The sequence below is a fragment of the Meleagris gallopavo genome, chromosome 28 (genome assembly GCF_905368555.1).
Source record: "Meleagris gallopavo chromosome 28, MGAL_WU_HG_1.1, whole genome shotgun sequence".
Taxonomy (NCBI): Eukaryota; Metazoa; Chordata; class Aves; order Galliformes; family Phasianidae; genus Meleagris; species Meleagris gallopavo.
This window is the reverse complement of record NC_139431.1, coordinates 3,964,109-3,980,417: the sequence shown is the minus strand read 5'-3', so window position 1 is coordinate 3,980,417 and position 16,309 is coordinate 3,964,109. Positions and strand designations below refer to the sequence as shown.

Here is a 16,309-nt window from a genome sequence, read left to right as displayed (position 1 = left end):
TAAGTTACCATAAATCATTCCTAGTCCTGTTAGTAGTACAACACATGGGTGGGATAGAGTATAAAGTATAGAGCAGAATGAGCCAGTCTTAATTCCACTGCAGAGAGGCATACAGTACTGTGGACATTAAAACTGAAACACGTCCATCCTTCCAGACAACAAACTCAGGAGCTACACTAATTGCAAATAAACAGAACAAGACAAAGCCTATTAGATTTCTAACAGGTTAATATTCTGGTAGAGGAACTATTTCCAACCCCATCCTAATGCAAGCCTCCTTAATATGCTGCCATTGTTTTTTTTTCCATCAGGTTTTGCATTTAAACAGGCTGTGGCTGTTGAATTTTCAAAGCTCATCTGTCTATTGCCAGTCTCTCTGTGCTAGCTGGAAACGTAGCTCTTATCTTTTAAATTAGTGGATTCACAGATGACCGTTCTTTTCTTTCTTTCCTAGGATTAGCTGCAGCATTTCCTGTCAAGCACAGATTAAAAGGGCATCTCTTTTCTTTGCATGTGGTACAACAACAATTTCCTCTTGCAGTCTTAAAATGCTTCATAGTTCTATTAGTTGTTGTGGCTTGTATGATAGACTGGTTATGTTTCATTGGGGAGCACTAGATATGTCAGTTCCTGTTATTCTGAGATAAACAATGTCTACATGCAGGACAAAACTGAAAAACAACAGCGCAGTTGTCAGTTTCTTGTGGTTGTAGTGCTGTTCTGATCTGACTGGCAGTCCAAGAGGCAGGCAGCAGGTAATCCAAATCTTCGTATGGAGACTTGATGCTATGAAAGAACACTTTTTCTTTTCTCAGATAAAAATGTAAGTTCTATCTGCTCAGTGTAAACACTGGTTTATGTTTCTCTCTCCTCTTAACAAAATTAAATACTTTAATGGGTAGGAACAGAAAAGGCTCTAGGAAGACAGTGATGACCATTAATACTGTGATTTGCACTGTGTTTTTGTTGTTAGAGTCCTTTAATATCTTTATACATTTTCTTTAATGCTTTTGGTGTAAAGTTCAGTTGTCAAATGGAGTGAGTCTTGAAACTGCAAGTTCTTTAAGATTTATTTGGATTTTCTGTATTCTCTTTTGTGCTCTCTGTACTTTCAGCTGCACAAAAAGAATGAAATTCAAGTTTTGCTGCCCACTCCAGGAACTTCTGTTAATATTTTTAAGATCTCTTGTTATTCTTAGGCTCTGAAGCAGGTTTTTTTTGTTTGTTTGTTTTAATAGTTGTGAAACCAAGATTAATTAGAGATTCATGCAGAAATAGACGTAATTCTATGCTTCCCTAGCAGAAGCTGTTATTTCTTAGAAAAGCTGCCCTGTGATTTATATCTGTGCCCTAATAAATAAAGGATCAACATACGGCCCCACACTGTACACTTTGAGATCAACAATTTAATGACATCTTAACACTGGTTACAGTCTTAAACTATGTTCCTAATGATGCAGAGATCTTCTTAAACCTTCATAATTCTATTGAAAACAGAATTTTGGAAATAGCATTTTGGAAGTTTTGAAACTATTCTAATATAGGAGGAAGTAGCTACTGGCAACAAAACACTGAAAAAGAAGAAAATGCAAGACAACTTTGGGTAAAAATGCTGCACATTAGCAGCTTCAGCATTTCATTTACTAAATTATATCGTTTTGTGAATTGTGTATTAAGAAAGAGTAAATTTAAAGAACAAAACTGAATTTCTTTAAAACCAGCATTTCTAGAAACAGAATTTTTTTTTTATGGCAACAGTTTTGTTTGAATTATTCTCATTTCAATATTAAAATGTCTCCAGACTTTTTATAATGTGAATAAAACACTGAAAATGCTCTGCAGATTATAATTATATAAGGAACTATCTGAATCAAGGAAATTCATGTATTAAACATACCGAATATGGCAGAAATATGCAACAAAGTACTAATGCTCAAAGAATACTGAGTTGTCCTAATCAAATAATGTTAGGGCACTGCTCTTTTTTTTTTTTTTAAGAGAAGAGTTTTTCAGCGTCTTTAATTTTTCTCTTCCTGTCTATTTTGGAAACTGCAGTCCATCCAGTCTCTCTCACTTTTCTCATAGTTGCAAGCTTTAGTGCAGAGCTTGGAGCTTTCAGGTTTGATGTAGTTGGTTTCTAAGAAGAAAAACAAAGCCATCCAATAGTTTCTAAAACAAATATGATCTGCTCTTCATTTTGATCTAAATAAAAGGGAACGTACCTGTTTTGGTGTCATTGCATATAATTGTGAAGCTTGTGGATAATCTTTGTATAATTTTTTAAATACTTCTTCATCTGAAACAAGGCTCTTAAATTAAAAATAGAAAGGTTACTTCCTTATACTACATTCAAAAATCTCTGTTCTTTCCCCTTAGGAAGGAGTATGAAAAAGAAAGTTAAGGTATAACTATGAAACCTCAACAATTCCATAAAAACAATGTAAAAACTCATTATAATGTTGGTATTTTTTGTCATAAACTTACTAATTATTTATAAAATTCCAGAAGGAGACAATTAAATAAAAATATCCTCATAAATTATCTTATGTACAGAAGCCCAGATGCCTTATTTACATCCTCAGATATAGCAGTATGCATAAAGATCTGTTAACCATGCTATTTGTTCTGAGTTTTACCAGAAGGTCGCTGTGTTCAGAGCTATCTGACTGAGCATCCAGCTGCAGAAGCACTTTTTGCTTTTTCCTCTGTTCTGAAATCAGACCTGAGCTTTCACTTTGCATTTTGTGTACTGGGGGAGTCCTTACAGTATATGTCTGGGAAAAAGATAGCATTTAAAATTACATTTTCAGTGGTAATCATGGAATCCAAAACTAAACTCATAACCCAGTTTACAGACTATGTATCAAGGAATGATTGCCTTTCCATTCAAAACTTGAAACAAAGTCATGCACAGGAAAAAAAAAAAAAAAAAAGCAAGCAGCTGCAGAAGAACTGAGCTTTATGGCACACTATATCTAGTCTTTTTTAAGCTTAACTGCAGAAATTCAGTTGTCAGTTTGAACTGTAGTCACTATAGATAGACTATAACCAACATTCATGAAAATGCAAACAAACAAGTCTGAAGGAGAAAGCTTGCAGAAAGATATTGATGGTGAGTGGCATCAAGAGCAAGGCTGATTTTACTTCGGTGGTTCATTCACTGGATGTTAAGCAGAAGTTAAAAATAGAGTCAGAGAAATAAGAATGATTCATTAGTGTGAGTTACAAACCTTCAGTGATCGTCTGACCAAAGGACTCTGTAGAAATGCTCGAGGAGATGTTTTTGTACTTTCCATCATGCTGGTTTTTATAGGAATATCACTCTGAGAGGATAGTTTTTTTACATTAATAGATGCAGAGTCTGGATCTAAATGAGTTTTAGGAGTCTCAGAAAAATGAGTTTGTATTTTCTAGAATTAAGAAACGGTTGAAAAACATTTCAGTGCCTTTTGTCCAGAGTGTATTGTTATCTTATTTAACTTTATATTATTTAACTTCAATTAGATTGCTTATATACATATCACCCAACTTTAAAATTGTTTTATGATGAAGTTACAACTACCTTGTCCTTCTTTTCAGTTTCAGGAGCCCTATTTTTGGAGAGTTCTTTTTCAAGATTCTCCTAAAAAGAGAGGCAATAAATATTTTATTTGTATTTCACTATTAGATTTGTTTAGCTATTAAAAATCTTGTTGGTGTTATTACAAAAGTTCATACAAATATATGATCCAGGTTTAGTTCAATTGTGTTTGAAAAATATGACTTTTCTATTCCTGGTATTATTTCTTATACAACTTTTCTCATTTCTGACGGACAGTTCTTGAGGTTTTTAATCTCTCCATGCTCCCCTCACTCATACTCAGGAGTCATGAAAAGCTTTCACCACCAGAAGGCATGATGACTTCGGAGAGCATTAAGCTCTGATTTCAAGATTGCAAGACCTAGAATCAAAAACTCATTTCACAGCTGTCATTGCTGCAGCACATGTGACTGGGCCAAGCACGTCACCCATAGTGCTACATTAAAAAAAAAAAAAAACAACACAAAAATGAAATACCTTGTTTTCAATTTCTGCTTTAAGCTGTTCCTTAAGGGATGACAGTTCACTTTTCAAACATGATAGTTCAGTTTCCTGAAACCAATTAGATAATGGAAAGGGTTAGCTATGCTTAACCTGGAAAAAAGAAAACAGTCTGAAAGAGACGTTAATTCATAGTGATATTCAGTATAAACAAAGAAAATTCAATTTGCTCAAATAGAGTAGTTTATCCATAAAGTTAGTATGGTGAAAGGTATCTGTGTGAGATGATTCTAGTGCTAGAATAACAGATGAACACAGATAGAATCAACTTTTCCTCATCTAAGAATAAATTTAAAAGATTTAAAAAAAATGTGCTGACTTGAGTCACAGCTTCTATAAAAGTAAAGAAATATTGTATGAATGGAAATGTCAGAAAAAAATCTACATTTTAAGTAGGTGTTATAGAGCCACGCTTTTATGGAAGTCTTGAGGGAATGCTTGCTCTCAGAATATTACTCAAAGCTAGGTGTTCCAGAAAGGAAAAGGGGGTAAAAAGTTAAGCAACTGTAGACTTGAAATGTTGTTTAAGCTTGTTTTTAAGAAGTGATCAAGTGCTAGGAAACAGTTACTGTTCAGAACCATTCAAGGAAAGAATTTTAAATATTTGTGAGAAGGGGAAAAAATGAAAAACTATTTAATACTAAAATTTCATAAGCAGACAGTGAGGTTAAAACATGATGCACTTTTGAGTAAAGTAGACAGAAAAGCACACAGATACTGTAATGAAGAAGCATTACATTGGTCCAAAACAACCCCTCTTTTCTCAGTGTGGCCCAGGCAAGCCAGAAGGTTGGACATTTTAGAAAAGCAGCCCTTCCATTTCATTATCCAGCACTGATGAGTATTCCTTACCAAAGCTCTTTTCAATGATGACTGCTCTTGCTCTTTTATCTTATATAGTTTTAACTCTGTATCTTTTTCTTCAACCATTTTATCATATTCATGCTGTATTAAACAAAAACAAACAAACAAAAAAAAGGACATCAGTCATTGGACTAAATGTTACAGATCTATCTAATCTTAAGATATTTAATTTTTTAAATAAATCTCTTCTGGAGCTTCAGAAAGCACTGTGAACAAACACTGACACCTCTGCAGAAATAGTACAACAGAAACTTCGCAAGCAGTGCTGTTTGTTATTCTGTGGGGCAACACAGAGTGCTTTATCTCTGCACAGGGATGTGTGCTCCAGTACATAAATCTGGACACTTTATTTTTGTTAATGTTATCTGCTAAATGTACTGTAAAACAGAATGATAAAAATGTCCACTCGAATATGCTAAGTTATAATGCTGAAGATCACTAAGAGTCTCCTGATTGAAAGAAAAAATTGAAAACCACTGAAGATATTGACAAATATTACATTAGGACTACAAAGCACAAACTTTGCTTACAGGTTTTTTCCAAAAACCATTACCACCATTACATCCCAGTTATTACTGGGACTTCAAACATGCTAATAGATCACATCGTGTTAAGATTCTCTGCAGCTTACACAAATGGAATTTCTGTGGCAGTAGACACGTTTTCAAAATCTGAAGGTGAATTTGTTATTAGAAGATGAAAAATCAAGAGTGTTAAACCTCATGCTTCCACATTCGGGTCTCTGACAAAGTTTTACTCTCTAACTTGTAAATTCTGCATTTGAAAGGTTTTTATTTATCATAATATCCCATACTAGGAAGCTTACCTTGTGCTTTTCCATAAGTGCCATCATTTCAGTTATCTTGTGTTGACATCGGATATCAGTTTCTCTCTGTGCTATCGTTGCTTCATCAGCAAGTAACCTCATTTTTTCTATCTGTTAGTAACAAGGTTCTTTTAATTAATGCAATCTATATACAGTCCCATTTATGAAATCTTCATCTGCATCTCCTACACACTTTGTTAAAATGGAAAAATATAGATTAAAAATACATCCATTCTTCCATGGCAGACAATTGTCACTTTGAACCACGGTGCAATTTCAAACACTTGTGTAACATTTCTTTTATATTCCAATTAATATTTTGATTCCAAACAAAAAAAGTGTGGCCAGGAAAACACTAAAATGAGAAACATTATTAACCTATTTGCTTATTCTGTACTTATACCAAGAATAGAACATCTGTGAACAACAGCTTGACACAATTATTTTTTTTTTTAACTAGGTTCATATTTTTAAAGACATGTAAAGAGTTCAGATTAAAGGATTTAGTGTTCTAAAGCTTTGTTCACTGGCATACACAAGAAGTTCAATTTATGTTTACAAGACTATTATGTAAGTGCAAGGAACCTCATGGATATAGCTTCATAAAATATATCAAAAATTGATCTTCAAAAACTAATTAAAAGTTGCGGAAAAAATTAACAACTCTCACCTCTTCAAGTAAGTTATTTTCAGTTACTCCTTTTGCTTCAATTTCTTTTTCATAAATGTCAACTCTTGCCTTATGTTGCTTGTTCATATTTTCCATCTCTAACTGTAGCTTGTTCACCTTTAGAGAGTACAGAAGTATTGTTATTTGTTCAAGAATTAATATGCCAATGGTTTGGTATTTTCCAATTTATTTAAGTAGAGCCACTCTGTACTTTTCAGGTATGTGACTATATTGCTTCCTATTTAATGTTCAGTTTCATCTTAAAGAGTTGAACTTTGGCCTGAAGAAAGTTAGAAAATACTTTTAGAAACATGACAGGGAAGACAGCAGTTGTCCATCCCAGTCAACAGAGTAGTCCTAAAACTAGAGCCAGCAAAGCACAAAGAATCATTACAGTAGAGAGGAATGACCCAGCAGCAATCTGACACTATCCTTCTTTTTACACAGAAGACCCTTTAATATTGCTGGTGTGGAATGCTGGGTAAGAAAATGAAGCGTAATGAGTTGTACAGTCATAGAATCCTAGAGCAGCTGGGGTTGGAAGGGACCTTAAAGCTTCCAACCCCAGCTGTGGGCTGGTTGTCACCAACTAGATCAGGTTGCCCAGTAGCGTGGCATTACTGAGTAATGTTCAGTATTGTATCAATAAAAAAAAAGGAAAGGAACTTATTAGGATCATCATTCCTTGATAAGTGATGTTTCTTACAAATATCTGAAAGCCCTATATCCAATGACTGAAAATTGAAGCTTCCAAAAATCATGGGCTTAGTTAGCTCTGTAGAATCCATATCATAAATCCATAAAACCTAGAAGAATGTGCTTAACATGTTTTATCAATAATTACATAGAGACTTCAGAACTTCAGTTTTTGTGTTTTAACATCACCGTATATATGACACAAATTAAACCTACCTTCCCTTCATAACTGCTTGTTTTCTTGCTTTCTGCGGTCATTTTCTTTTTCAGTACCTTATTCTGTTAAAGTGAAATAATAACAATAAAAGTGAATAGGGCTATGAAATGTTTTAACCTCATACAGTAAGTCTGAAACCCCAAATTCCAGCTTTCAGCAAGCAAATAACTCCCTTCTTGTTCTCCACTTCAGATTCCGGAACAAATCTCCAAATGAAAGTGTTAAACTACTTTAACAATCAGATTTTAAGGAATGAGGGTGTAAAATAAGGAACAAAAACTAAGACACACACAGTGTTTCCAGCTTTTGTTCAATGTAACTTATATATAAATAAATGTACTCCTGTGTTGTGCTATTAAGAAACAACAGATGGTGTGATCTATTGATTCTAAGCAAGTGGTTTGAGAATTTTATTCTGGGAAAATGCTGCTGACAGAAAATGTGCAGATGTCATAAAAAGAAATACAAACTTGTATATTTTTACAGTACAGTTATTGACAATTTGTCCAAGTGTATAATTCTTTTCTAATGAGATAATTCAGTATGATACCATAGATCAGTGATGCCACATGCTAAATGAAAATAAGAAAAGTTTCTTAAATATATTATTACTGTAATTGCATTTTACAAAAGTAAGAATGATTTTACAAATCAAGTAATTCCAAAGGTGACCCTTCAGTTCTCTCAAAGGTAAGATAAGAAAGGAAATATTATGAATTACGTAAGTATGCCTAAAGAAATCACACCAGACTAGGACGGCTGAAGAGCAACCTCAGAATACCATGTTTTCTGTATTCAATATTTCTAAAAAATGTATTTACCTCCTGCTGCAACTCTTCAATGCACTTTGTTTTATTTTCCACCTGTTTCTTCATAGTATTCAACTGAAGGGATATTTCAAACATTAATTAATGGTTAAAAATGACTCGATGTCTTAGACACTACTGCGAAAGTTCTAACATGCATTTGAAAAGATATGATTCCAGTGAGACTGAAACAAATGCCAACATGTTGTAGTGGTTGGAGCTTTTACCCTGAAGTGCCACAAGAATTTTTCCAGCCCAATATCACGTAGTTTAATATCAGCTAACCAGGTCCTCATGAGAAAAATTAATTTACTTACCTTATTCTCTAGCATCTTCAACTGTCTTTCCTTTTTCAAAATTTCATTTTCAATACTCTTAGTCTGGAATTATAATTGTAAATTATAATTTAAATTGTAATTTAAATTTAAATTATAAATTTAAATATATAAATTTAAATGTAAATTGTAATTTAGTCAGAACATTGTGAGAACTTTTATACCTTCTTAAAAAAGAAAAATATGTAATTGCAGAATCGTTAGTAAATAGTGTTACAATTTCAAAGCAGTTTCCTCAAAAAGAATTAAGCTGATTCTGTTTTGTATTTATTTGTAAAAAAAAAAAAAACAAAAAACAAAAAACTAAGAAACCATCCCCTGTCCTAAATACATTCTTTGAATTTTATGATAAAATTTTTTTGAAATCTATTGTGATGTTAAAAAAAAAGCTTTGACAATGGAGTAAGAAAGCAAAAACACTTAAACACATGAAGTTTACATCATATTACTTACTGAGCATATGAAAATAATAAATAAAATGAGGCTCTAAATTTGCCTAAAATATGGCAAATCTGGACATCCCAGTGAAAGTGCTTCTCTTTTAAAGTGTTAGGGCTCAGGATATATACATATGTTGACTCAATTGGTAGCAGCACTGAAAGAATAAAACCTCTTTAAGAGAGAACATCCTCAGGCAGGGCTTTGCAGAAAAGGAAAAAACAACCATCTAGATTACATCCTACAGGTGATGTTATATTTCAAATGAGAAACCATATTACATTTTCTTCACTTTCATCCAGTTTGCTTTTAACCTCTTCGCCTTTCTTTGCCATCTTCTCTCTCAAAGACTCCAGTTCATTTCTAAATGCCAAATTAGCAAATATTAGTAAATGTATATTTAAGAATATTACTTTTTCAATACAGCTTATTTACTATTTATCCATGATTTATTTCCATATAAGAGACATCCGTATATAATAGAAAGCAGCATATGAACACAACGTTCAGATGAACCATGAAGGAAACAAACTTACTTCCTTTAATTATATTGTACACTGAGATTTACTTGCCTTAGTTGACCATTTGCTTCTTCCAGATGTTCTACTAACTGCTTTATGTTTTCTTCTTTTTCCCTTTGATCCTAAATACCCAGGTGAAAAAATAAGTAAAATTCAAAGTGATATCTTAATCAGTAGGGTGACCTGCCACATTCACAAGTGTAACTGCACTTATGTTGTGTTTTAAAGAAAAAAACAATTCAGATACTCTACGGAAATATATCATTGTCATTTATTAAATGTTTTTTTTAAATATAACCTTGTCCTTTGAAAACAGATGGAAGATTACAGCTCACCTCAAGACTTTCCTGCAGTTTCTTGAGTTCTGTAGCCATCTTACTTTTCTCTTGTGCCATTTGTTCTTTCTCTAATAACAGTGTATTGATATTCACTGTTAGTTGCTCATTCTTTAGTCTAATTTAGGATAAACGGTCAAGAGAAATAAGAATGTATATTTTGAAATTTCTTTTAACAGTAGATTTATCTGTTATAAAATGTTACTTCACACTGAAAAAGTCCAGGCCTGAATCTGCAAATGCAATCTTTGCAACAAATTTAATATAGAGCCATAGTAGCATGAAAAGGCAGTAGGAGGACAAATGGAAATAAGTCAGTAGAGTAAATATAATGGTTGACAAGAATGTATTTTAACATCCATCTCAAAGCAGTTAATGGTGATTTCAGAAACATTCTAGTCATGTTAAAACAACTAAGACATAGAGATACAGTACAATTAAATGCACACTAATACAGAAAATGTACATTATAATTATATAAAGGATGTAATGCTGTCTGCATAAGTTAAAAGTTTTCATAAGAAAAGAATCACAGATAGTTTGGTTCTGTATTAAAGTGATTTCTATGTAACACTGAAAATGATTAAATCAAAAATGATCATACGCCTCTCGTTCAAGATCTGCATTCAGTGTTGTGAGCTGTTTCAAATAATTTTGTTCCTTTTCAACTGAACAAGTCAGCTGTACTTTCAGATCACACATTTCTTTCTGTAGAAGAAAAACAGTATTTTGAATGTACTTAGGTGAACCACAGTGCAAGGAAGCTGTCAGAATTGAACTGACAACACAAAGCTTTAGGATGAAACAAAGCCATAAACAACACAGACTTTATCTTTACATCGATCTGATGTAATGTGGAAGTACTGTGGGACATTAAACTCTGATATGAATGAAAACGTGTCCTCTATTTTATAGCCTAAGCAGTCTGCAAAAGTGCTGACAAAATTACTTTTCCATGGGCATTTAAATAAAGTCACTATTTCCTCTGACATCATAAGCTTTTTAATTCTCCATATATTAAAAAAATTCTACCATTATGTAATAAGTACATATTTTGGATGCATTCTACAAAGTAAAACCCTTCCCTCAGAAATGTGTTGTTACAGGAGAAGGCAATTATAGCTTAGATACAAAGTATATAATTTTATAATGCATAAATGCTTTGAACACTAATTCTTCTGAATAACAAGTGATACAGTGAAACCATAGGTACTGGTATGCAGTTAATTTAAGCAAAGAGAGAGAAAGCATGTGTGTCAGCGTATATTTAGTTAAGCATAGCATATAATGAACTTCTGGAATTTCTTATCACAGAAGCCTGTAGAGACTAATAGCATGAGCACAGAGACAAAACAGCTGAGACAAGTGAACACGCATAAGTCTATAAATTGATAACAAAGGGAACTGACAGGGATGTGTCCTCAAACATCCTCTGCATACAGTTACTGTAGGAATGTATGGAGGATGTACCATAGCTAATAACCAGGCTCCTCTACTACCCAGTAACTTTGGCTGTCACTGTCAGAAGCAGAATGCTACAGTGGGTTGACCACTGGCCCAACTCTACATGACATTTATTATGTTACATATATACACATATAAAAGCAATGAAGTATTTACTATCACCCTTTATTCAGACCTCTCTGACTTGAAGAATATTTTTCATCTCTTTTTCTCTCTCTTGCAAATTTTCAACAGTAGCTTCAAGATCTTTCTTCTTCGCTAGAAGTTCTTCAGCTTTTCCCTGTTTAAGAACATTGATGAAACTCAGTTTAGAAAATTCAGTGCATAGCAGTGCCTAAGGAACATGTGGTAAATCACATTTGGTAACATGCAAACTTAGTTTCCTGATATCTTGATTTAACTGAGATAGTTTCCTCTGGGACTAGTAAATACAGCTCATAACTAACATTAGCCTGTATTAAAAGTATACTTCATATAGCTCAGGTTTCCATAACAGAAAATAAACCTCAGGAAATTTCTCTATAAGGAGATGAGAACACCATGGGAATACATGGTGTTATAACCATAAGACCTTCCAGCAGGTTCAAACTCTGATGTTTTCTCTGAAAAGGAACAGGTATCAACACAATAAGCAGTGCTTCCTAGATACTGAATGCTGAGGCATGGAGGAAATATCTCCATACTTAATACCTCTCAATCAGTAAAATAATTGCAATAGACGTGAAGTAAGAAACCCATGAAATCTCTGAAATTGCTTATTGAATCCATCATTTTGTTACACAAAAGCTTTTCACAAATTCTACTGTCTTTCCTGAGTGGTGTCAGAAGCTCGGTTATCCTTTCAATACCAAAGTAAGGTCAGCCTTTTACAAGACTTAATTTCTAAATGATTATTATAAAGAAAGCCAGCCACTCAGGGAATTATATTCACTGTTGAAAACTTGTTGATCCTTCAGGCTTAAATATTATATGTTTGGTGTTCACAATGCGTGAGCTAATGCTCATCACACATACACAAAAAGTATTTTTCAGAAAGGTTTGTGGTGAGGAAGTAGTGAGTACTGGGCATAACTAAAAATAGGGAATCTTCATGTCCGTGGAGAATGGTACTTGAATAGGCATCAAAGAAGGAAGAAATCATCAGAAATCTTGACTAGAAGAAATAAAACACATAAAACAGTAGAAAGAAAATGGCAAAATAGTCTGAAAGACAGATAAGAAAGCAACATTAAGGAATATTAGACAGTGTTTATATGTCATATAAGGTACTCACGAGACAGAGACTTCACATCAAAGATAAGTGCCATGAGATTAATAAAATGAACATTTACCAGGGTTTCAGACAGCTCTTCAAGTTGCATTTCTTTCTCACGTTTTAGTTTAGTCATCTCTTCTGCAGCACGTGCAATACAAAGTTATTGAACAGATATTTAGAATTACAGAATTTTGATATAGAGCAGACAATAGAAATAATTAATCCTACTGCAGTACTCCGTTATCAAAACTTCTTGAATTAAGTTCAGAAATCTAAAAGCTTAATGATAACCTAAACTATCACTTAATCTGAATGTAGAGTTGTATATATATTCAGGAAGTTATTAGTGAGTGTACATCTGAACAAAATCTATATATTGATTGGAAGTAAAATTCAGAGCTTATTATGCTCTCTGTAGCCATGGTTTCAAATATTATAGTGTGGACTGTAATTATGTATACAAAGGAATAGTCTTGGTGTATTGATGCATTTGTAATTTTCTAGAAAAAAATCTGGATATGCTGAAAAAAGAATCCACTTATTAGTAACTTTGAAATGTGTTTTCTACATGCACATTCACATGATTGGTATTTATTTGCAAGTACTGTGCATCAAGCTAATTTTTTGCTCTGTTATTATCACCGGTCACATCTCACCTTGTTCAGACAGGCCTTTGTCAGCAATTTTTGAACAAATTTGTATTCCCTCAAAACATATACTAAAACATATTTCTTGTCTATCATATAGACGTATGCTGCACATTGGACAAACTGTACCAATCTTGGTTTGGGGGCTAAGGAATGCCTGTCTAGAAATCACAGGTTTAGTGGAAATGCAAAGTCACAGCCTGAAGCAGTGATTGAGCACTTGGTAGGAAGGCAGGGCCAAAACAGGGGAGCTCAACTGCATGCAATTCACCTGAGTGGCTGGAAGGGGTGGAGCCAAAATCCACTCCTTCCCACACCTCATTTAAGGGTTAGCAGAGCAGGTGAGTGTATCTTGCTTGAGATCCCTGCCTGTGGCCTTCTAAAGGTAAGCTGCTTCTTTATTTTTGTGCCCATGGGTGTTGCAGGTGAGCAAACTCTCACTTGCTGCAGCCTAGGGCCTTGCTGCTCTGCTGTCATTGCTGTGCTTTCCATCACGTTGCAACAGGATATCAAAGTAATATTTGAAGCTAACTACTGTAGGTGTGGGGTTAGCAGTCTGCAGGAAAGCCTAAAGCAGGTGTTTTGTCTCTGCTACGTACTACACAAGTTATTCTTGAAATCTATTGTTCAGCAGCCCAACACTACCTCTCTGAAACTGGTTTGGAGCACTACTTGTCTTAACTGGAATGCTGTGAGAAACCAAGATGACTTCCAGGAGTGACCATGCATTAAAAAAAATGTTATTACTACTTACATTCTTTCTTTCTGCAAATCTTACCAAGCTCAGCAGACTTATTTGTGAGCTCCAGTGTAAGCAGTTTTGACTCATCTTTGTATTTCTTCAATCTAATAATTACAAATGTATTCTGTTCAGTATATAGCACTGCTTTTGAAAGCTTAGGGACAATAAGACTGTCATACCACAACTGTTTTAAATAGATGCCTTTTTAACAGGCAGGTACATCTGTACCTCTTTATGAAAATCAGGAGAACAAGGATTTACTTTCTCAGTGTTAATCAGTGTAACTTTAAAAATTCCATTATGTTCTCTGCACTTAGGTTGATGTGTCAGAATATGAATTTCACCTTCACCTTTAGGTCTGTCATAGCCTGCAACTACTTAGGAGATATCTTAATGCCAGCTACACAAAATCACTGTTCACTGAAAAATTCAGTTGTGATAACATTAAAATACACATCTACTGTTCTGTTCCCATTTTTAGAAAAGTTCATTTTAGTTGCTAAGGGTTTTTTTTTTTTTTAACATATGCATAACTTTTAAAACTACAGAAGACTTGAATTACAGGGATAATAGAGATCAGTATTAAACAGTACAATCATCACATAAGGAATAATATCTTCCTCATTAAATGTAACATAGAAGTTCTTTAATAATGAAACAAGTGAGATGGCTGCTCTGTTAGTCAAGAACTGCATCCACACAAAACCAAGCAGTGCAACCATGTGCAGGGAGATCTAGTGGAGAGTTGAGGGCTGTTGGAACTACATCATTTTTAAGGTCTCTTCCAACTCAAACTATTTTATAACCATCTTTAAGGGCTAACAATGTAAATAGTTAGGTAGGCAAAAGATGTATACATTAGTAGGAAAAAAAGAAAGAAGTGATACCCAAATTAAATGATGACTAGGTGACTATACTAACTTTAATACAAAACTTATTGCTGATTTGAAAAACAACAACAACAAAAAAAAACACCAGACCATCACTTAGGTTTTATTCCCAGCAGCTCAGTGACTTAGTATTTAAACTATAAGAACAATCTTTGGTTGTAGACAACTTAAATTACCTATTTTGTTCTTCTTGCAGCAAGCTTTTCAAATTGTAAGTCGAAGTCTTGAACTCTTCTATCATGGATGCATGCAAAGCCTTTGCTTCTTTACATTCTTCCATCTGTGTTTCTTTCTCCTGAGTGACCTGAATTAATGCTTTCACTGTACTCTGCAGTTCAGTTTCTAAGCTCTCTTGAGTAGCCTACAAAACAACTTGATTATTTACAAACATATAATGTAACAACCAGCTACAATTGTTCTGTGTCTAGAGTATCAGTAACTATTTTTGTGGTATAGACAGATTCGTAATTGCATAATTACAAACAAGCTATACCTCTGTTTTTCGCAATGAATTTTTAGCCTCTTCCAGTTCTGCCTTTAAATATTCTTGATTGAGCTGAGATTCCTTTAACATTTCCCCTTCATGTTCTGTGCAGAAAATACACATAATTACATTTAGGAAAAATAATGTTTTCTTCAAAATGCTTTGATTTGTGTTCTGCAGATAAACATATTCCTACAACTTAATCAAGTTACATAATGTGTTCATATCATTTTTAAGGAAAAAATTATGAGATGATTATACAAATTAATTAGCAATTGTATCCAAAATGTAAAATTGGTAACATTTATAAAATTTAAGAAAATACAGTCACTCATGTATCTGGAATAAAAATGACATTAAACTTGCCTTTCCACTACCCAGGAAAGGAGAGACAAGAACTGTCTCAGTTCTAAAGAACAAAGGTACTTGTATCATATAGTATAAATATTTTGTAATAGCTTTAGAAATATTGAAAGTTCTAAAGCTTAAGTTTTTCCAGTCACACCTGATTCTAAGCGTGCACAACTGAAGTATTTTCCCCTTGCAGTCTTCAAAAGCTTTCATTGCTTGACTCATCCTTGAGACAAAAGAACCTTTCAAAATTTATTCATACTTCTTATCTCAGGCCTTTGCCTATTTGCAAATATGATCCCATTTAAAAGCTGTAACGCTTGGAGGAGTTCTTTGACAAAGATGTGAAAATGTGTCTTGTTGAACAGAAAACACTTATGGACTTCTGAACAAATATTAGATGACTGAATTCAAATAGATTAATGTGGTAAGCAGGAAAACACTATTCTTTCCACATGTTTACTATCCAAACTAATGGAAACAGAACAATCCCAAGAGTACAGGAAGGGCTGTATCATGCCCTGCTGTATATATAGCACCTTTATAGCAGCAAAATCATGTGCACGCAAGAGCATATGGAAAAGCAGGAGAAGGAAAGTCCTGCACAGTGAAGTTCTCATGTCAGTACAAGAAGAGGGTATTGATTAAGACTGAAGAGAAAAACTTTGTTATGAAATAAGGGCCTGT

The 16,309-nt window shown here is 33.7% G+C and overlaps 1 protein-coding gene across 1 annotated transcript in view; it reads right to left on the bottom strand.

The window, feature by feature from the left end:
- Positions 1-67: 67 nt before the first annotated feature.
- The window catches only part of SYCP1 (synaptonemal complex protein 1), a 24,134-nt gene continuing 7,892 nt past the window's right edge, over positions 68-16,309 (bottom strand). The window contains exons 11-31 of the mRNA XM_085210197.1: positions 15,281-15,375; positions 14,964-15,148; positions 13,934-14,001; positions 12,585-12,646; positions 11,429-11,533; positions 10,394-10,497; positions 9,790-9,907; positions 9,506-9,576; positions 9,215-9,296; positions 8,478-8,540; positions 8,176-8,238; positions 7,354-7,416; positions 6,442-6,558; positions 5,772-5,882; positions 4,934-5,026; positions 4,058-4,132; positions 3,563-3,622; positions 3,231-3,410; positions 2,637-2,774; positions 2,223-2,309; positions 68-2,137 (exon numbers count right to left, since the gene is read on the bottom strand). Of these exons, the coding sequence (XP_085066323.1) occupies positions 1,994-2,137; positions 2,223-2,309; positions 2,637-2,774; positions 3,231-3,410; positions 3,563-3,622; positions 4,058-4,132; positions 4,934-5,026; positions 5,772-5,882; positions 6,442-6,558; positions 7,354-7,416; positions 8,176-8,238; positions 8,478-8,540; positions 9,215-9,296; positions 9,506-9,576; positions 9,790-9,907; positions 10,394-10,497; positions 11,429-11,533; positions 12,585-12,646; positions 13,934-14,001; positions 14,964-15,148; positions 15,281-15,375 (2,084 nt within the window). The 3' untranslated portion in view covers positions 68-1,993. The remainder of the gene's footprint in view (positions 2,138-2,222; positions 2,310-2,636; positions 2,775-3,230; positions 3,411-3,562; positions 3,623-4,057; positions 4,133-4,933; positions 5,027-5,771; positions 5,883-6,441; positions 6,559-7,353; positions 7,417-8,175; positions 8,239-8,477; positions 8,541-9,214; positions 9,297-9,505; positions 9,577-9,789; positions 9,908-10,393; positions 10,498-11,428; positions 11,534-12,584; positions 12,647-13,933; positions 14,002-14,963; positions 15,149-15,280; positions 15,376-16,309) is intronic.